This window comes from Camelina sativa, chromosome 13 (assembly GCF_030686135.1).
Source record: "Camelina sativa cultivar CO46 ecotype springtype chromosome 13, ASM3068613v1".
NCBI lineage: Eukaryota > Viridiplantae > Streptophyta > Magnoliopsida > Brassicales > Brassicaceae > Camelina > Camelina sativa.
In genome coordinates this window covers 9,443,593-9,460,490 of record NC_141892.1, presented here as the reverse complement: position 1 = coordinate 9,460,490, position 16,898 = coordinate 9,443,593, and the positions used below count along the sequence as shown (strand labels likewise).

Genomic DNA, 16,898 nt, shown 5'->3' with positions numbered 1-16,898 from the left:
TAGGCATATTATACATTTAATATGTCAAGACGCATTCATCTTCTTTTAATTTTCTTTCAAAACTACATGTATTCTAGTACCCAAATAAAAATTAATATAACCGCTACCAGAACATCTAGAGTATACAGTTACTATACCAAAAATTACCACAACTAATGGTCTCATCTACGTTTTACAATTATCATATTGTATTGTATTGATAACTAAGTTTAGAAGCGTACGTAATCGTCTCAATCTCAAGTACGAATAGCATCAAAGAAATTGAGTCACTCCTTTCTGCGGCCACAACGAATTGTGCCATTTGCATGGAGAGCTTCCAACTCATTTCATACAAATCTAATTTACTCCAGCTGCTTCCGACGCAAGTAGATTGAGCACTGAGATTTTATTGTCATATTACAAGTCTAACATGTGAGATGGTTTTCGAATTCCACGTCTTCGTAGTTTTTTGCTAAGAGAGTAAATATCATATAAAATGAAAAGTTTTGGTTTTACAAAATGAGTACTCAACTTTTGGTTCCTTGGCAAAAATAAAATAAAAAACAAGGAAGCAAAATTATAGTGAAAGACTTGGACCGGTTGATGCAAACTTCAAATAATTCAAAGACTCAACAGCTTCTTGCATGGATGGTGTTGATGATCTCTCCGTTGATGGTCTTGAAGACAATAGCTGGTGGAATGACTTGAGAATTATGGAGAAATTGTTTCTCTGCTTCCAGATAGCGTAGATGGTGGCTTGAGAGACAATTTTCCTGAGCACTGACGGAGAAGAAGCCGTGCTGAGCTTGATCCAGGAGAGAAGACTTTCCTAGTCCCGAAATTGAAATGGAGTAAGTCTTAATCTGGTCTGCATACCCGAGGAGATCATTCGTAGTTAAAAACATTAGATCGACTTCAACCATGTTGTTGCGAGATGCATCCCATTCCATGAGAGGCAATGTTGTCTTCGTTTCTGGTTTCACAATAGGCATTGATTCGGGATGCATCTGCGTCTTGTCTTCACGTTTCACTAGCTTACGTCAAATTTGGATAAAACATGAAGTGGCATGACCCGACAGAATTCACAACCCGCGGTTTTCCCTCGGTAGACTGAAATATACCAATGTTGCGTTGACCGCGACCGGTAACGGTAAATATTAAATAAATGAAAAAGTGAAAACAGAAACAGAAGTAAATAAAATATTTACCCAAAACGGAAGAGGGAGACAAGTTTTTACAAAATAGTACGCAAACTTATAAACACTAAACTTCAGTCCAAATGCCTACACGCATAAATTTCGGAGTTTCGATCATTTGACGTAAAACTAAATTAAACAAAATTGAATGGTCAGAGTTGTAAATAAAGAAAAATAAAAGAAGTCGTCTCTCTCCGTTTCTGAGATCGTCGTCGTCTGCAGATCACTCAGCTTTTTGAATTTTCTTCTCCATTGGAGGTGCCATTTTCCCGTTTCTAGATTAGGGTTTCGATCTCAGCTCCCGCGAATTTTCGTATACCTCATCTGTAATCTACGGGTTTACGTCGTAGTTAGATCTATTATCGCGAGTTTTGGATCTGCGCCGTGTGAGGCGGCGGCCGGAGGACGGGTGGAGATCTGAGGATTCGGTTCCAACATGAGCGGAATGAGAGGTCTCTCCGTATTTATCAGTGACATTCGTAATTGCCAGAACAAGGAAGCCGAGAGACTCAGAGTTGATAAGGAGCTCGGAAATATACGTACATGCTTTAAGAATGAGAAGGTTTGTGCCAACTTCCTCCATTTTTTTTTTCTTTCCAACGTTTTGTTCTCAATTGAGAGGTAATTCAGTGTCCAAGTATCCTCTGAGGTTCTGTATTCTTCCGAGATTGTTTCACTTAGACTCAGTGAGAGCTTTTAGGTTGATAAGGGGGTTAGAAAAGAATGTAGTGGAAACAAAGATGCTGAATTTTTTTAATCGGGAGAAACGAGAGTTTTGGAGCCTGTAGTTTCTTACTTTATCGGATTGAGAGAGCATAGCTTTTGATTTAACACAAATTCTGTACCTGGGAAGGCAGTATAATGTTTCTGTTGTATAACTTTTGAAACATCACTACTACTGCTTTATATTTGGAATATCATTAGTGTATTTTCAGGTTGATAGATGGGAAACTATAAACTACTATTTGTTCATTCTTTTTCCTAGTGATCAATCAAGATATATAAGATCATTGAATTTTCTGAGGATATTTAGGAACTAGAAGGAAAGAATGGCCAGGCAGGAAACCTGGTTATGTAGTAATGGTCTAAGAAAAGAAACCAAGGTTACTGAAAGAATTGAATAGCTGATTACGAAGTATAGTAAGCTGTGTTGATGTAAGATGTTTTGGGTGAAATTCTGGTTCCACACCATAAGTAGCAGATCTGTAGCCGGCCTGTAGTGTCCATCTGCGGCCAATTGGACCAACACCAGATTTATCCTTTTTTGAATTTCATTGCACAAATGAATCATTCATGCACTCTTTGATTACTTTCTCCATGTTGTTTTGAATTTTACAGGTTTTGACACCATATAAAAAGAAGAAATATGTATGGAAAATGCTTTATATACATATGCTAGGCTACGATGTGGATTTTGGTCATATGGAGGCGGTTTCTCTTATATCTGCGCCAAAGTATCCAGAGAAGCAGGTAAGCAAACGTTTTGTTTGCTCAAGAAATGAAATATTGCTTTCTAGGGCTAGGAGAACGGAATAGGTGGGGGTATTTGTCTGATTCAAGATTTCAAGTCTAGTGATCAATATTCTGAAACAAAAAATAAAAATTCTCTGGAAAGAATAGGTGGGAAAAAGCTAGATGTAGATACATTTTCACGTGCTTGCAACTTACTCAGTTTGGCGACCTGGTAAAGTACTGGAGACATTTACTTATACACAATGCATGAATTACGTAGTAACATCTTAGCAACTCTTAACCAGAAACCATGTTTGTATCCCAAGGCTTTGCGTTTCCAATTTATATTATTTTCTGCCCCCTACGTAATTTGCAGGTATTAAAATTTTCAACAATGATTACAGGTTGGCTACATTGTTACCTCTTGCTTGCTCAATGAGAACCATGATTTTTTGAGGTTGGCAATAAATACAGTGCGGAACGATATTATTGGTCGGAATGAGACTTTCCAATGCCTAGCACTAACCTTGGTATGTTTTGTCCATTCTGCGTTGAGATCATACAGTACAGTGAGGTCTTTCTGATTGAGAGATGACTGTTTTAGTGGAAGTCTTGAAAACATTATGTCTTTTGTGCTCTATCATTTCGCTGTTCAAAGCCAATTTACTTCAACAGAACTGGTGCGTACTTTGTCATGTAGGTTGGAAATATTGGTGGAAGAGATTTTTCTGAATCATTGGCACCTGATGTCCAAAAGCTACTTGTAAGTGACTCCTAAAGACGATAGGTTATTTGGTTTTTTGTCAGTATGAGTAAACATATTTATGATATGGGGCTTGTGTGCTGCAGATTTCCAGTAGTTGCAGACCTCTTGTAAGGAAAAAAGCAGCATTGTGCCTACTGCGCTTATTCCGAAAAAATCCTGATGCTGTCAACGTGGATGGCTGGTACGTATTAGCACTCTGGGTTACTGGTTGTTTGATTTTACTCCTGCGCCTTCTATTTTATACACTCTCATTGTCGTATACTTTCAGGGCGGATCGTATGGCACAACTTTTGGATGAACGAGATCTTGGTGTCTTGACATCTTCCATAAGTCTTCTTGTAGCTCTGGTATCTAATAATCATGAGGCGTACTCAAGTTGTCTACCTAAATGTGTCAAAATATTGGAACGCCTTGCTAGGAACCAGGACGTTCCTCAGGAGTATACATACTATGGCATTCCATCTCCTTGGCTGCAGGTTTGTCTTAAATCGGCTTATTTACTCTTGTTTAACGTAGCTTAAATATTTGATTGTCACATCCTTTTTCCAATCCCATGCATTTTAAACATTTTATGTGAAATTAGCTTATAGAAATAGAGGGTTGACCCGTCTTTGGTGTATCTTTGTTGCTCAGTTAAAGGTATCTTGGATACTAATATATCTTTGGTTAGTACAGGTTAAGGCAATGAGGGCTCTTCAATATTTCCCAACCATCGAAGATCCCAGTACCAGAAAAGCCCTCTTTGAGGTTCAGTTTTTCTTGTGTAAATCTCTAATACATGTCTTCGAATTCTCTCTCTCATGGCATTTCATGGAAATTTCAGGTCCTTCAGCGAATATTGATGGGGACAGATGTTGTAAAAAATGTGAATAAGAATAATGCGTCTCATGCTGTGCTGTTTGAAGCTCTATCCCTGGTAAGTTCGCGAGACAGCGGAGGAAACAATTGACGCCATGAATTTTAGTTGACTTGTTGAGTTGCTGAACTATAGTATGCAACCTACCAACTTGTTAATGCGTTTCAATATAGGTCATGCATCTTGATGCTGAGAAGGAAATGATGTCACAGTGTGTTGCTCTTCTTGGCAAGTTTATTTCTGTCCGTGAACCCAACATCAGATATTTAGGCTTGGTGAGATCTCGCATACCCACTTTCTGCATCTAAGCCTAGCTAGAACAGTAAATTTTTTAAAAAGTGGTGATGTATTATGTGGCTTCTCATGATGCATTTGTTGACAACATTGCAGGAAAATATGACACGAATGCTGATGGTAACAGATGTTCAAGATATCATAAAGAAGCATCAGTCTCAGATAATCACTTCTTTGAAAGACCCTGATATCAGGTATGTTTAGATTTGCCATCTCGGCATCAGCTTTTATGGCTTTTGAACCCGGATCAATATCTCTTTATTTTTCGAATTTGGAACCAATAATGAGTCGGTCATAGTACTTTACTTTTTCTCCAGAGTAGATGTGGATTTAAGATCATACAATCAGCATTGAAATTGTTTAATTTGGGTTGTCTATATGAAACTCTTAGACAATCGAATATGTATCTATACTGTACTTTTCAGTGAAACATTATTTGTTGATTTGTTTTCTTGTGAGAAATAGTTATAGGTATAATTATCTATGAGCAATTCCTTTACGGTCACATAAGAAATATTGTACTATTGTCTGGTGGGTCAGTACTATTTCTTTGACGTTTTGCATAACAAGATGACTAGATTGGATGAATACTATAGTTCATTTGAACTTAATCGTATTTCCGTTGCAAATGGTGGCTTCTATTTCAAGAACAAATAATTTGGTTTATATTCTCTTGGTTCATTTGCTATTGGTATCTGATTCACTATTGGTTAAACTTTCCTGCAGCATTCGTAGACGTGCTCTTGATTTGCTATATGGGATGTGTGATGTGTCAAATGCAAAGGATATAGTCGAAGAGTTGTTGCAAGTAACTTTTTGACCTTGCTTCATATTGATATTTTCTTAATTTGTAGTTTCCTTGTGACTTGTGAAGTTTAGCAAATGGAAAGATTAAGATGTGTAGTGTTTAAGCTTACATGGAACCCAAAAATACATTGCAGTATCTTAGCACAGCAGAGTTTTCCATGCGGGAGGAATTATCACTCAAAGCTGCTATTCTTGCTGAGAAGTTTGCTCCTGATCTATCATGGTAAGGAGAACTCGACAAAAAGCATATGTACACTTAATTTCATTCACACAATTTTGGTTACAGTGACATACGTTGGCTAGTTGGTGTACACTTCTAATTTTACACTTTGGATCCTTACACAATCAATTGGTTCTCAGGTATGTTGATGTGATCCTTCAGTTAATCGACAAGGCTGGGGATTTTGTTAGCGATGACATTTGGTTTCGTGTGGTTCAGTTCGTAACAAATAATGAAGACCTGCAGGTTTTCAAAACTGTTAGAAGAAATATATTTTGCGTATCCTAATCATGACGTTTGAAAGTTGCTTACAGATTTATTTGATCTGACAGCCATACGCGGTATCGAAAGCAAGAGAATATTTGGACAAAATCGCAATACACGAGACTATGTTGAAGGTTGTACATTCTCGTTTCCCATAAGAAATTCTTTATATTGCATATTGCGGATTAGTTATAAGATATTTTAAATTGGGAAATTAGACAATCTTGTCTGTATCGAAACTGTTTGGAAAGTATAAAATAACAATGTTAATTAATACAAAATTTTATGGACAAGAAATAATAATTCTTTCTCTATTTCAGGTCAGTGCTTATATTTTGGGAGAGTATGGTCACCTTTTAGCTAGACAACCTGGATGCAGTGCAAGTGAACTCTTTAGCATCTTACATGAAAAGCTTCCCACAGTGTCGTAAGGACCACACGAACTCCGCATTGTGCTTTTCTTGTCTTTGGCTATCTCTTAAATGCCTCTTCTTCTTTTTTTTCCTCAGGACTCCCACCATTCCTATTCTTCTTTCCACATATGCAAAGCTTCTTATGCACACTCAACCCCCGGATCCAGAACTGCAAAAAAAAATTTGGGCTGTATTTAAGAAGTGAGACTTGCTAACCTTGTTGTCCGTCCCTAGTGTTTAGCTTGTCATTTTATGTTCTGTTACTTTTTGGTAATCAAAACAAGTTTCCTAGAAGAGTTTTATTTTGGCAGGTACGAGAGTTGTATTGATGTGGAGATACAACAGAGGGCAGTTGAATATTTCGAATTGAGTAAAAAAGGGGCTGCCTATATGGATGTATTGGCTGAGATGCCAAAATTTCCAGAGCGCCAGGTTTCTAAATTATTTTATGATTCTATGAGAAGTTACTTTGATAGGACGTTTGTGTTAATAGATCTGATGCTGGGTTTTTTTCCATGTCTCTTCCATAGTCTTCATTGATAAAAAAGGCAGAGGATGTTGAAGATACCGCAGACCAGAGTGCCATCAAGCTTAGAGCACAACAACAGCCTTCAAATGCTTTGGTTTTGGCTGACCCACAGCCTGTTGATGGAGCACCACCACCTTTGAAGGTTCCAATTGTAAGTGGAAGCACGGTAAGTACTTATATGTAGGCCCCAATTGACGAGACATTTTTCTTGTGCTTTCTCTTTATATAGTACATACCTTTATCTTATTATTTCTAATAGTCTATTTTTCCTTGCATGTCTAGCAGAACCCCGAGTCAGTGGCTCGATCTGTCTCTCAGGCCTATGGAACTTTAAGTAGTATAGATCCACAAACTCCATCACCCGATCTCCTAAGTGACCTGCTCGGTCCTCTTGCAATAGAGGCTGCACCTGGAGCTGTCTCGACTGAACAACATGGTCCCATAGGGGCAGAAGGAGTTCCAGAAGAAGTTGATGGTTCCGCCATTGTACCTGTTGAAGAGCAAACAAGTTCAGTGGAGGTATTCTTTTCTCTTCCTGTGCTTTATTTTGCATGGAGAAAATTATATCCCTAGGTTTTTTAACTATCGGCCATTTTCTTTCTGTATCCTCTTTTTGTATTTATTACTTGGAAATGGTATTGCGATTAGGTGGAATCCTACCTGAAAGATTCTATTTCTCTACTCTCTGAGGAGTTCTTTCACAGATTAATGTTATAGCTGCTAAACTTGGTGGACTTTTCGTAATTGACATTGTATACATTTACAGTCAATGTCAATAAAAGAAACCAAAGCACTTTTGTACTCCATAATACTATTGGCATGCTAAAATTGTTTTTTTATACACTTTTGTTTTCTTTTAACAGCTGATCGGAAATATTGCCGAGAGATTCCATGCTTTATGTTTGAAAGACAGTGGTGTCTTATACGAGGATCCTCATATTCAGGTCTTATCTCATTTTTTTCTCCCTGCTTTTGTATTTTCCAGTACGCAGATTGCAGACAGACAAGGCTCCTACTTTTTGAGCTTTCTCATGTTCCTCATTATGTTGATTGTTGGTATTCCTCAGATTGGCATCAAAGCTGAATGGAGGGGACACCATGGGAGACTTGTTCTCTTCATGGGAAACAAGAATACTTCTCTACTTACATCAGTCCAAGCTCTAATACTACCCCCTGCCCATTTAAAACTAGATCTGTCTCCAGTACCTGATACAATTCCTCCTCGAGCACAGGTACTTCTGTTTGTTGATTTTTTTTTTTTCAATTTACTACTCAATCTGTCAATTCCTACTCATTTCTGCGTACTCTACTAACTGTTGCAATTTCTTTCATGGTTATAGGTACAATCTCCACTTGAAGTGATGAACATCCGCCCTAGTAGGGATGTTGCGGTTTTGGATTTCTCCTACAAGTTTGGTACAAACATGGTACTTACTGCAGCCGTCCTTTGTGATGAATGGTTTAGTATAATAGTTTCTGTGACTCTTTCTGATATGCTGGATATTTATAGGTCAATGCCAAATTACGCATCCCAGCAACCTTGAATAAGTTTCTTCAACCTCTACAATTGACATCTGAAGAGTTCTTCCCGCAGTGGAGAGCACTTTCAGGACCACCGTTGAAACTTCAGGAAGTTGTATGTATTTTCACAGCTTCTCTGACCATACCATATATCAAATAAAAGTAATGAGTAGTGCAGGAAAGAAGTCAAATGCTCCTGAAAATTCTGTTTTCAAAGAAATTAGTGAACTAGCTTCTCCGTAAAATCCTTTTTCGACTTATGATTGATTGAGTTTAATCACAACGCTTATAAATAACTTCATATCTACTGATGATCGTTTAAGCTTACTCAAAACGCTCATAGAGGACTTCCAACATGTTTACTTATGCTTGTTAATGAAGAATTATTATAACCTGTTATATAACCTGAATCTACAACTTCTTTCAGGTTAGAGGTGTAAGACCTCTCGCTCTTCCAGAAATGGCGAATTTATTCAACAGTTTCCATGTTACAATATGCCCTGGGCTTGTAAGTAATTGTTTACGATCTCAGTTCCTCAACATGCTTGTTGCACACCCTTTAAATTAACTTTTATTGTTTTCTGTTGTAGGATCCAAACCCTAATAATCTAGTGACAAGCACAACCTTCTACTCTGAAAGTACAGGAGCCATGCTCTGTTTGGTGAGATTTGGATCAAGTTTCTCATACTGGTTTCGGCACTTGTCCTAAATTTTTTATACGCACACGCGTTATACTGCACTCTCAAAGGTCTGTTGTATAACATTGTCCGTGACGTGATTTTTTTCTTTCTTTTCAGGCAAGAATCGAAACAGACCCAGCAGACAGAACCCAACTGCGAATGACAGTAGGCTCGGGAGATCCGGCTCTTACATTTGAGTATGATATCTCTGCCTCTTAACAGGAACTCAACTTCAAACACAGCTTTTGTTCCTCTGCATTTGTTGACCTCTTTATCCGCAGGTTGAAAGAATTCATCAAGGAACAATTAATTACTATACCAATTGGATCTCGAGCTCTAGTTCCAGCAGCAGGGCCAGGACCAGCACCTGCACCACCTGTAGCTCAACCACCTAGCCCAGCCGCTTTAGCTGATGATCCAGGAGCTCTGCTTGCTGGCTTACTTTAACTTCATTGGGGTAAGAGAATACTTGCAGATGTGGAAAAAGATTTTTTTTTTCTCGTGATTGTAGAATGTAATGGCGAAAATGTGGAATGATGGGAGAGTAGATGTAGGACCGATGGGGAGTGAAGGAGGGTTGAATAGAAAATCTAGTTTTGATCATATTTGTGCCTGTCATCGGAAGCGGGCGAGTTGAGTTAGCTACTAAATTTTGCATTCATTCTGCACATTTGTGTTGTGAGGTCAGGTGGTTGTATCAGCTTGTTCTTGTTCCTATATATTTTCAATCTGTTTCTCCAATGATTTTATCCGAGTGAATGTCTATTTTTCTCAATTGAGAGGTTTTTTTAATCTAGTAAATACAGAATAGAATTGGGCACATCCTAAAATCATTTCGTCTCAAAATTACAAGAATTCTAGTACCCAAAAAAATATTGGCATTACGTCACTGCCAGAACAAAAAAGAATGAAGAAAATAAAAAAAAAGAATGCCAGCTACAGCCACTCACGGCAACGACCGCATCTCCAGCTACCTCCCGTGCAAGTAGATTCCTCCTCCCATGGAGAACAGTGGGAATGAATAGTCATAGTACAAGTCTTGCATGTGAGATCAGGTCCAGGATCCACATGCATACATATCTGGCATGGAATTGTATTGTCACAGAGAAATGCTCTACACTGTTCCACTGTTGTCTCAACCTGGGGGTTTGGGTTATCCGTGTTTGCCGAAGCATCCTTGCCATCTCCGTATCCATCGCACTGTCCACTATCATCTGTTGTGAGTAACTCGGTAAGCGAGAAATATGTTTGGGGTTCGAACTCCATGTCTTCGTAGTCAAACATTAGTTCGCCTTCAACCATGTCACAGTTGCCAGATGCATCCCATTCCGTGACAGGCAATGTTGCCTCCATTTCTGGTTTCACAATAGGCATTGATTCGGGTTGCATTGAAAACTCTGTATAAGAAAGACTATTGTTCCCGTCTGTGTCTTCACGTTTCACTTGTCTCCTAACTTGTAGCTTCTGGGGTCCCGGCACAGAACCATCCCCGTTCCATTCGACATCCAAATTGTTAGGTGTAATTTGTTCGATTTTTGAAACTGACATTAAGAGAGGATCATCATCTGGAACAAACGTATCTTCAAAGGGGAATGAGGGAGTAGAGGGCATGGAGTCTTCTTGTTCAGACATTCTTTCAGAAGTAGAATCCATTCCGATACTTCCTTTCCCATGTTTTTGCCTCCTGGAGACTACTGGTTTCATCTGCTTCTGTTCCTTCAGTACGGGATCCATGTAAGGGCAATCTGGTGATCGTATACGACGGCATTTGCAACACTTGAACCCAACAACTTCAGGAATTTTCGATTCCTCGAGCTTAATCGCTTCAATGTGGTACCACTCTGCATACAAATGCTAGGATTAGATGTATAAGTGGAAACTGGTGGCATTGACGAAATTTAGAATTTTAGAGTAAAATTTTCTTACTGTCACAATTTGTACAGTGAATATATGTTAGACCAGGATTATACGGCAGTTTGCAGAGACAGCAAACTGGTTCCGGATTCGGCTGATCAGAGCGTGCAGCCAACAGAACATGTTGATGTCTGAAGTTAACACCTGTGTCTTCTTCCACGTTCTTTTTCCTCCATATGATCCCCCAAGACAATGTTTTGTGTTTACTTTTAGGTGCCAAATTGGAATCAGGAGTGATTTGTTTAACACCTGAAGTGGTGCTGCGTATGTTGGAAGATGGTAACTGTTGATTAGGAGGCTTAAACTGTGTCTTGGTGACTGGAGTGACTGCATTTTGAAACGGTCTGTCGATCAGGACAGCGGCTGTTGTTGGATGTCTCTGATTCATTAGTGAACGGGCTCTAGCAAGGTAGCACCGTTTGCAGGTTACCAAAAGTTCAACTTTCCCAACTGTATGTTGCGTACTCATAGTACATTCCTTGTGACAGAAACCTGAGAGGGTAAAAGGAAATCCATGATTATATGGCTACATTTCCTTCAGAAAAATTACCCAATGGAAAATACACGTAGTACTCTATTATCTTGCCAATTTTCATATAAACGATAAAAAAAAAAAAAATGAGTGAGATTCATGGGAACCAAGCAAAGTAATCAAAAATAAAAATTAAAACTAGAAATGCATCAAGAAATACAAATGATTTCAGGTGTATGCTGGAATCTTTCTACTTGTTCTTGAGATAAGGAAACAGATACTGTGACTTTAACAAGTAAAAACAAAGAAAAAGGCATAGGAAATATTGACATCTCTTGTCAAATGCATATAGATACCAATAACTTGCAAAAGTCTCAATCCTAAAATGCAAAATTAAAACAGCAAGCAGGTGTATTGTACCTTGGCAAGTACTGCATGTTGTTGCATTCCTGTAGAAATGTGGAGAACGGGAACAAAAAATAGTGAGGTACATAAGATTTTTTAAGTATCCTGGAAGGTGAAGAAAGCTAAAGAAAGTACCTCACAAAAACATCGAGATGGCATGATGCACAAGAACACTTCTCTGTATTGTCCCTCCGAGAGGCTAGGTAAGAAAATATGTTCGCTCGAGAAGCTTTAAGTTGCCTTTTCTGGAGCTTTGATATTTTTCGTGATGGCTTCTTGATGAAAGGTATGTGTACCCTAGGCAGACTTTCTTCATATTCTTTGATCAAATATAAGGGAACGCGAGCTTCATGAAACCAATACTTTTCCTTTCCATCTTCAGTTTTCTCGACTTCAGTGATCTTCTTCATGACACGGGATGGCAGATGCTTTTGATTCCCAAAGACAACTCCATATCTAACCTTGTTATCTATAATCTTCTTGTCACAAATACTAGCGTTCCTAAAAACAGTGGCCTCTGTCTCTGGACCTTTAACATCTTGCACGTTTTGCTCTGGGCGTACAAGTTCACTCCATCTTATATTCATGTCCAGGTATCTAACCTGGCCCAGATTCAGTTAAATTTCAGGGGATCATCAATAAATAATCATAGACATACAATCATTTGAATAAGCATTGATGATAGAAGAAAAACCTGAAGAGCAAGCTGAGATATGTTTTTGCTACTTTCAACTGCTGCTTTCCAAACAGACCGCCTGCTTCTCTTAGGAATGTAAGAACCATCGCCATAACTAAATTCAGGAAACTTTTTAATACCACCTGATGCGAAAAAAAAAAAAAAACAAAAACAAAAACAAATTAGCACTATCTTGAGAGTAAAATTAAACAGGATATCTCCGTTAGAAGTATCCAAAAAACAAAATCTATAGGAAAACATTGTATGTTTACGTGAGATTTGTTGACAAGCACCAAAAACATAACCTAACATTATTACCATGCCAAGCTGCTTTCCTTCTCTGAGGCTTCAACAAGACAGCCTTCAGGAGTATAACTTTTGATAACTTCCCCCCTCGCCACCAAGTAAAGCTATCATCATCAGAACCTTGGGCTGTAATTTCAGCTTGGTTCCTCTGCCTCTTACCAGGTCTACGTTTCTGTGTGTCCGCAACAGTAAATGGAGCGCTTTGAAAAAAAGAATGTTCTATTAACCAGTCATCCACTAGTTTGAGCCAGTCACTTGACAGAGCAATACTGCAAATGTCTTCCTCAAGCTGCGAACAAGTAAAATGAACCATATCATGCCAATGAAAACACCATAAATATAATGACAAACCAAGGACTGTTAACATATCACTATATTGTTGACAAGTAACGACATCAAATCCAAACAGTGTAAATGACAAAAAAAAAGGTACAATTATTTGTTAATAGGAAAAGAAAGTGAATAAGAACAAAATAATTTTTGGAAAGCAAAAAAAATATATATACTTACTTCAAGCAGGAGGGCTTTCATCGCTTTGCATGTTGAAGCTTCCACTAACTTCTTACGCCACTGATACCTAAGACTCTCACTAAGAAATGGCCCCGTAATGAGACCACGTAAGCTTTCCTCGAGATATAGGAGATATGCTGCAATACTAGACAGTACTCCATCCCCATTTTTTAGTGGAAAAAGGCCACTGCAGACCTTCATGGCACTTTTGGTGGCCCCTGTTACAGCTGCATTTAACATGCATCCTCTCCTACTTGCAGAAGTGAGTTTGCAAGAATGACACCATCCACACCTTTCCCTGGTAATTTCCTTTTTATCAGGACTTGGCCAGAAGAAACTTAAGGCTACTAACGAAAATGCTTTCACCTGTAGCAAGATGTTACTTGCTACAGCTTTCTTGGCATTACTAAATTTTTGTAGATCAGGTTCATGGGTTTCCTCTGACGAAAGGACAGCCAAAGTAGCAGCAGCTGACGCAGCCAATTCTCCATTTGTGTAATGATTAATGTAAGTATTAGGTTTAAATAATAAACCCTTCTGTGTAATACCAGCAACCAAATTCTTCTCTTGCACTCCACTTGATCTTCCTAACACAGGACTGCCAGAAGCAGATGCGTGGAGGCCAACCACATTCTGAATATTATTTCCACTGGAACTACTTGCACTATCAGGTCTAATTACGTCTGACGCCTCGTCGCACCCTTCTTTTTGCATGTGTGCTAAATCAATCTCCACTGCCCTCAGATAAGAGATCAAACCTTCAGGCAGATCCCAGTACTGTGAGATCGCTTTGCATATATACAGATATTCCATTCTATGGTTCGTTGCAGACAAAAGCACCAGGACAACTTTTGGAATGTCGATGGCATTGTAGTATTTGATATCTGAATCCGCCTGGACAGAAATTTTAAGCCTGTGATATAAGCGAAATTTTCATCAGCGTCAAGTAATATGGGTTTTCCAACTTTAAGCATAACCTAGACAAGATGATAAGTTTTAACTACAAAACCAACTTGTCAAGAATCTAAACGAATATGGAGAAATATAAAATTGAAAGATCAGCTTGAAAAACAAAGTATCTGAAATAAGGCATCGAAAACATACACCAGTAAGTGATTGCATGTACCCAAGAAGAGTCGCCCATGTGGATCCACTCCAAAATACACCGCTCCCCTGAGTGACGTTTTGTGAGCAATAGTTGGCCCCATTTTGTTGATAGTGCATTCTGGACAATACCACGGCCCATCTGGTATGTACATTTTGACCACACCAATGCATCTCGAGTGATATGCTAAAGGGCATCCATCACAGCAAAGCAACGTCCCATCCATGCCGCAGAGCCTACATTCATCACTGTTCCCATCCAGATCTGAGCTATCTCCATGACCACCATCAGTATATCTTGAGCTCAAAATTTTTGACTCGCTCATTGAGCTTATCCCATGGTTCACTGCAACATATTCACTAAGCTCTTTCTCCTTGCAAGCTGAGGTTTTAGCAAATCTGGGATGGACCCTTCTAGGTCCATTTTCAGGAAGATCAGCAGTAACGCCATCAGGATCAAGTCCAACTTCAGTTTCTTCTCGAGAATCAATTTCAGCTCTTACATCGGCTACATCAAAGACGTCATCACACAGAATTTGCAGGATCTTCAACTTCATCACTACAGGTGAGGAATAATAATCTTTTTCCACAACGTATTCATTAAAAACTCTCCAGACAGGCCCACTTGCATGTCCCATGGCAGCGAAGTAGTGAACCAAATAAACTGGCCAAGTTAGCGCATCGAGCAAGCTCCAATCAATGCACCTGCAGATGGCAATGCAACAAAATCCCTAAATTGTTATCCACTAAGATATTGGAGATCCTAAAACAAGCTTCACCTAAACTATAAATAGGATATCTATTTTACAGTCTCTCTACAGCCATATATGCCTTTCTCTCCCAGCTATAAAAAGAACAGAATTCATGAGCTTTAAGATTAATGTCAGCTAGTCTGCTTCCTTGAAGTACATATACCCAACAAAACTAATCTGCTGTTTCACAGAATGATTAAGGCACTAAAAAAAAACTAAGGATACGGGAAAGTTAACTTAAAACATCTCCGGAAAGCAACACAAAATCAAAAAAAATAAGTTAAACAAAGACATCTGTTGAAAACTGTAAACAACAAAAGTTGTCTGCGCTGACCTCAGGCACTTTGAAGCCACTTCAGACCCTTCTAAGGAGAGTCTCTCAAGATGGCCCTTCAGTGCCCGCATTAAGGCAACATGAATGGCATCCAGCAACGAATTTGGTCCTCCGAAATTCAATGCTCCCACAAAATCATCCAACCCAAATGGAAGGATATATAACTGAACACTGAATGATCTTAAGAAACCGTATACAGATAAAAGATGCACCACAGCCTCCTCAGGGATACAAATCGTTCCTGATGAAGAAGGCAAATCCACTGGTGGAACTGGGACAAGAGGCGACATAGTTTCTATATCTGGATCTCTGTTATCTTCAGAGCCAGGTACACCACAAGATGAATAATCACTTTCAACTTCTGCCACAGAACTTGGGCTAGTAGATGTGGGCACCTCAACTTCATTTACTCGATTTTGCAGCTCAACTCCTTTCTTCTTCGTGTAATCTGTTTTCTTCTTTTCATCCTTTTTCAGAATAAAGTCATCTAATTTACTTCTTCTAACACGTAATTCATCATCAAAGTAATTATCCCCAATAATTAACTGACGAAGAGAACAAGTTTCCAGATCCTCAAACTCACCATCCTCATATTCAACTCTGTACAAGCCAGTATTATACGAAACTATCTTCCCAAGAGAAACTCTACAGTCATCAAAATCTTTCAACACATAACGACCGAGAAGAGATCTAGGTAAAGTCACTTTCAAAGTCTCCAAAACCGGCCTCTTCCCTCGATTAGACGACACTCCATTTTGATCCTCTGGTCTCGGGCGTTTCCTCGGTCTACCTCTAGGTCTGGCCACCTTTCCTTCCACCACTTCCATCTAAAATCAGATCCGAAATCAGTCCCCAGATTCCAAAAAAAAACCGTTAATCCATTTCCAAGCAACTCCTATGATTCCACAAAATCACTCCTTTTTCCCCCATAAATCGAACCACATCAAAATCTAAGATCCACGAAACTCGTAAAAATTGAAGCTGAATCAAAATAAATCAGAACCATGATCCAACAATTAAAAAACACTCCCTACCGATAAATCTGAAATCTCTTAACTTCTCAACTTGGAAACGGATAGAATTGATGCCAAACCCTTCCTATATTTTGATAAAAGCCCGAAAATGCCAAACCTTGCGACTTTGGGGGATCTACCGAAGACGGCGTGTTTTGATTGAAGGAGTGATTTTTTTTTCCAACCCCTTAATCACTAATCTCGTTCAGGATTGAAGAAGAGCGTTAGGGATTTGACTGAAGAACGACGAAGAAGAAACAAAAATTGAAGAACGAAGCACAAACTATTGTAGTAAGTGGGCTGGGCCGTGTTTTTATAGAAAAAAAAGCCCTTTAATAGTCCCAAATTGCTTTTGTTCAACTGAGTACAACTCGGGAATCGGGTTACTCGGATCTAGACCCGCTGGATACTCCAAAAACGCCGTCGTTTCTAGT

At 38.9% G+C, this 16,898-nt stretch overlaps 2 protein-coding genes across 4 annotated transcripts; one reads left to right on the top strand and one right to left on the bottom strand.

Moving 5' to 3' along the window:
• Positions 1-1,263: 1,263 nt before the first annotated feature.
• Positions 1,264-9,753, top strand: LOC104738109 (AP-2 complex subunit alpha-1). 2 transcript variants are annotated; one of them, XM_087482755.1, is made up of 27 exons: positions 1,264-1,737; positions 2,514-2,645; positions 3,032-3,157; positions 3,328-3,390; positions 3,477-3,574; positions 3,662-3,869; positions 4,069-4,140; positions 4,217-4,309; positions 4,423-4,524; positions 4,640-4,737; positions 5,270-5,351; positions 5,485-5,573; positions 5,711-5,816; positions 5,903-5,968; positions 6,155-6,261; positions 6,344-6,448; positions 6,559-6,679; positions 6,778-6,942; positions 7,062-7,295; positions 7,640-7,720; positions 7,844-8,008; positions 8,117-8,203; positions 8,287-8,412; positions 8,725-8,805; positions 8,888-8,959; positions 9,096-9,175; positions 9,260-9,753. In XM_087482755.1, exons 1-27 carry the CDS (start codon positions 1,612-1,614, stop codon positions 9,423-9,425), a joined length of 3,051 nt encoding a protein of 1,016 aa, XP_087338881.1. In that variant the 5' UTR covers positions 1,264-1,611; the 3' UTR covers positions 9,426-9,753. The 2 variants fall into 2 exon arrangements, with proteins under 2 accessions (XP_087338881.1, XP_087338882.1); XM_087482756.1 differs by having other exon boundaries at positions 1,267-1,737; positions 6,778-6,927.
• LOC104736283 (DDT domain-containing protein PTM) lies at positions 9,723-16,749 on the bottom strand. 2 transcript variants are annotated; one of them, XM_087482754.1, is made up of 10 exons: positions 16,486-16,749; positions 15,452-16,278; positions 14,366-15,070; positions 13,262-14,174; positions 12,764-13,040; positions 12,464-12,588; positions 11,905-12,371; positions 11,785-11,813; positions 10,905-11,384; positions 9,723-10,819 (listed from the first exon to the last, which is right to left on the bottom strand). In XM_087482754.1, the coding sequence occupies exons 2-10, from the start codon at positions 16,276-16,278 to the stop codon at positions 9,915-9,917; spliced, it is 4,728 nt and encodes a 1,575-aa protein (XP_087338880.1). In that variant the 5' UTR covers positions 16,486-16,749; the 3' UTR covers positions 9,723-9,914. The 2 variants fall into 2 exon arrangements, 1 of the variants encoding a protein (XP_087338880.1); XR_015578850.1 differs by having other exon boundaries at positions 11,905-12,366; positions 15,452-16,744.
• Between the last annotated feature and the right edge of the window lie 149 nt (positions 16,750-16,898).

Excerpts from the sequence above, each read along its gene's own strand:
- LOC104738109 (XM_087482755.1), top strand. The coding sequence starts at position 1,612 with ATGAGCGGAATGAGAGGTCTCTCCGTATTTATCAGTGACATTCGTAAT. Across the intron at positions 1,738-2,513 it reads CATGCTTTAAGAATGAGAAG|GTTTTGACACCATATAAAAA; the intron begins GTTTGTGCCAAC and ends TGAATTTTACAG. Across the intron at positions 3,158-3,327 it reads AATGCCTAGCACTAACCTTG|GTTGGAAATATTGGTGGAAG; the intron begins GTATGTTTTGTC and ends TTTGTCATGTAG.
- LOC104736283 (XM_087482754.1), bottom strand. The coding sequence starts at position 16,278 with ATGGAAGTGGTGGAAGGAAAGGTGGCCAGACCTAGAGGTAGACCGAGG. Across the intron at positions 12,589-12,763 it reads AAGGAAAGCAGCTTGGCATG|GTGGTATTAAAAAGTTTCCT; the intron begins GTAATAATGTTA and ends TTTTCGCATCAG. Across the intron at positions 10,820-10,904 it reads TCACTGTACAAATTGTGACA|AGTGGTACCACATTGAAGCG; the intron begins GTAAGAAAATTT and ends ATTTGTATGCAG.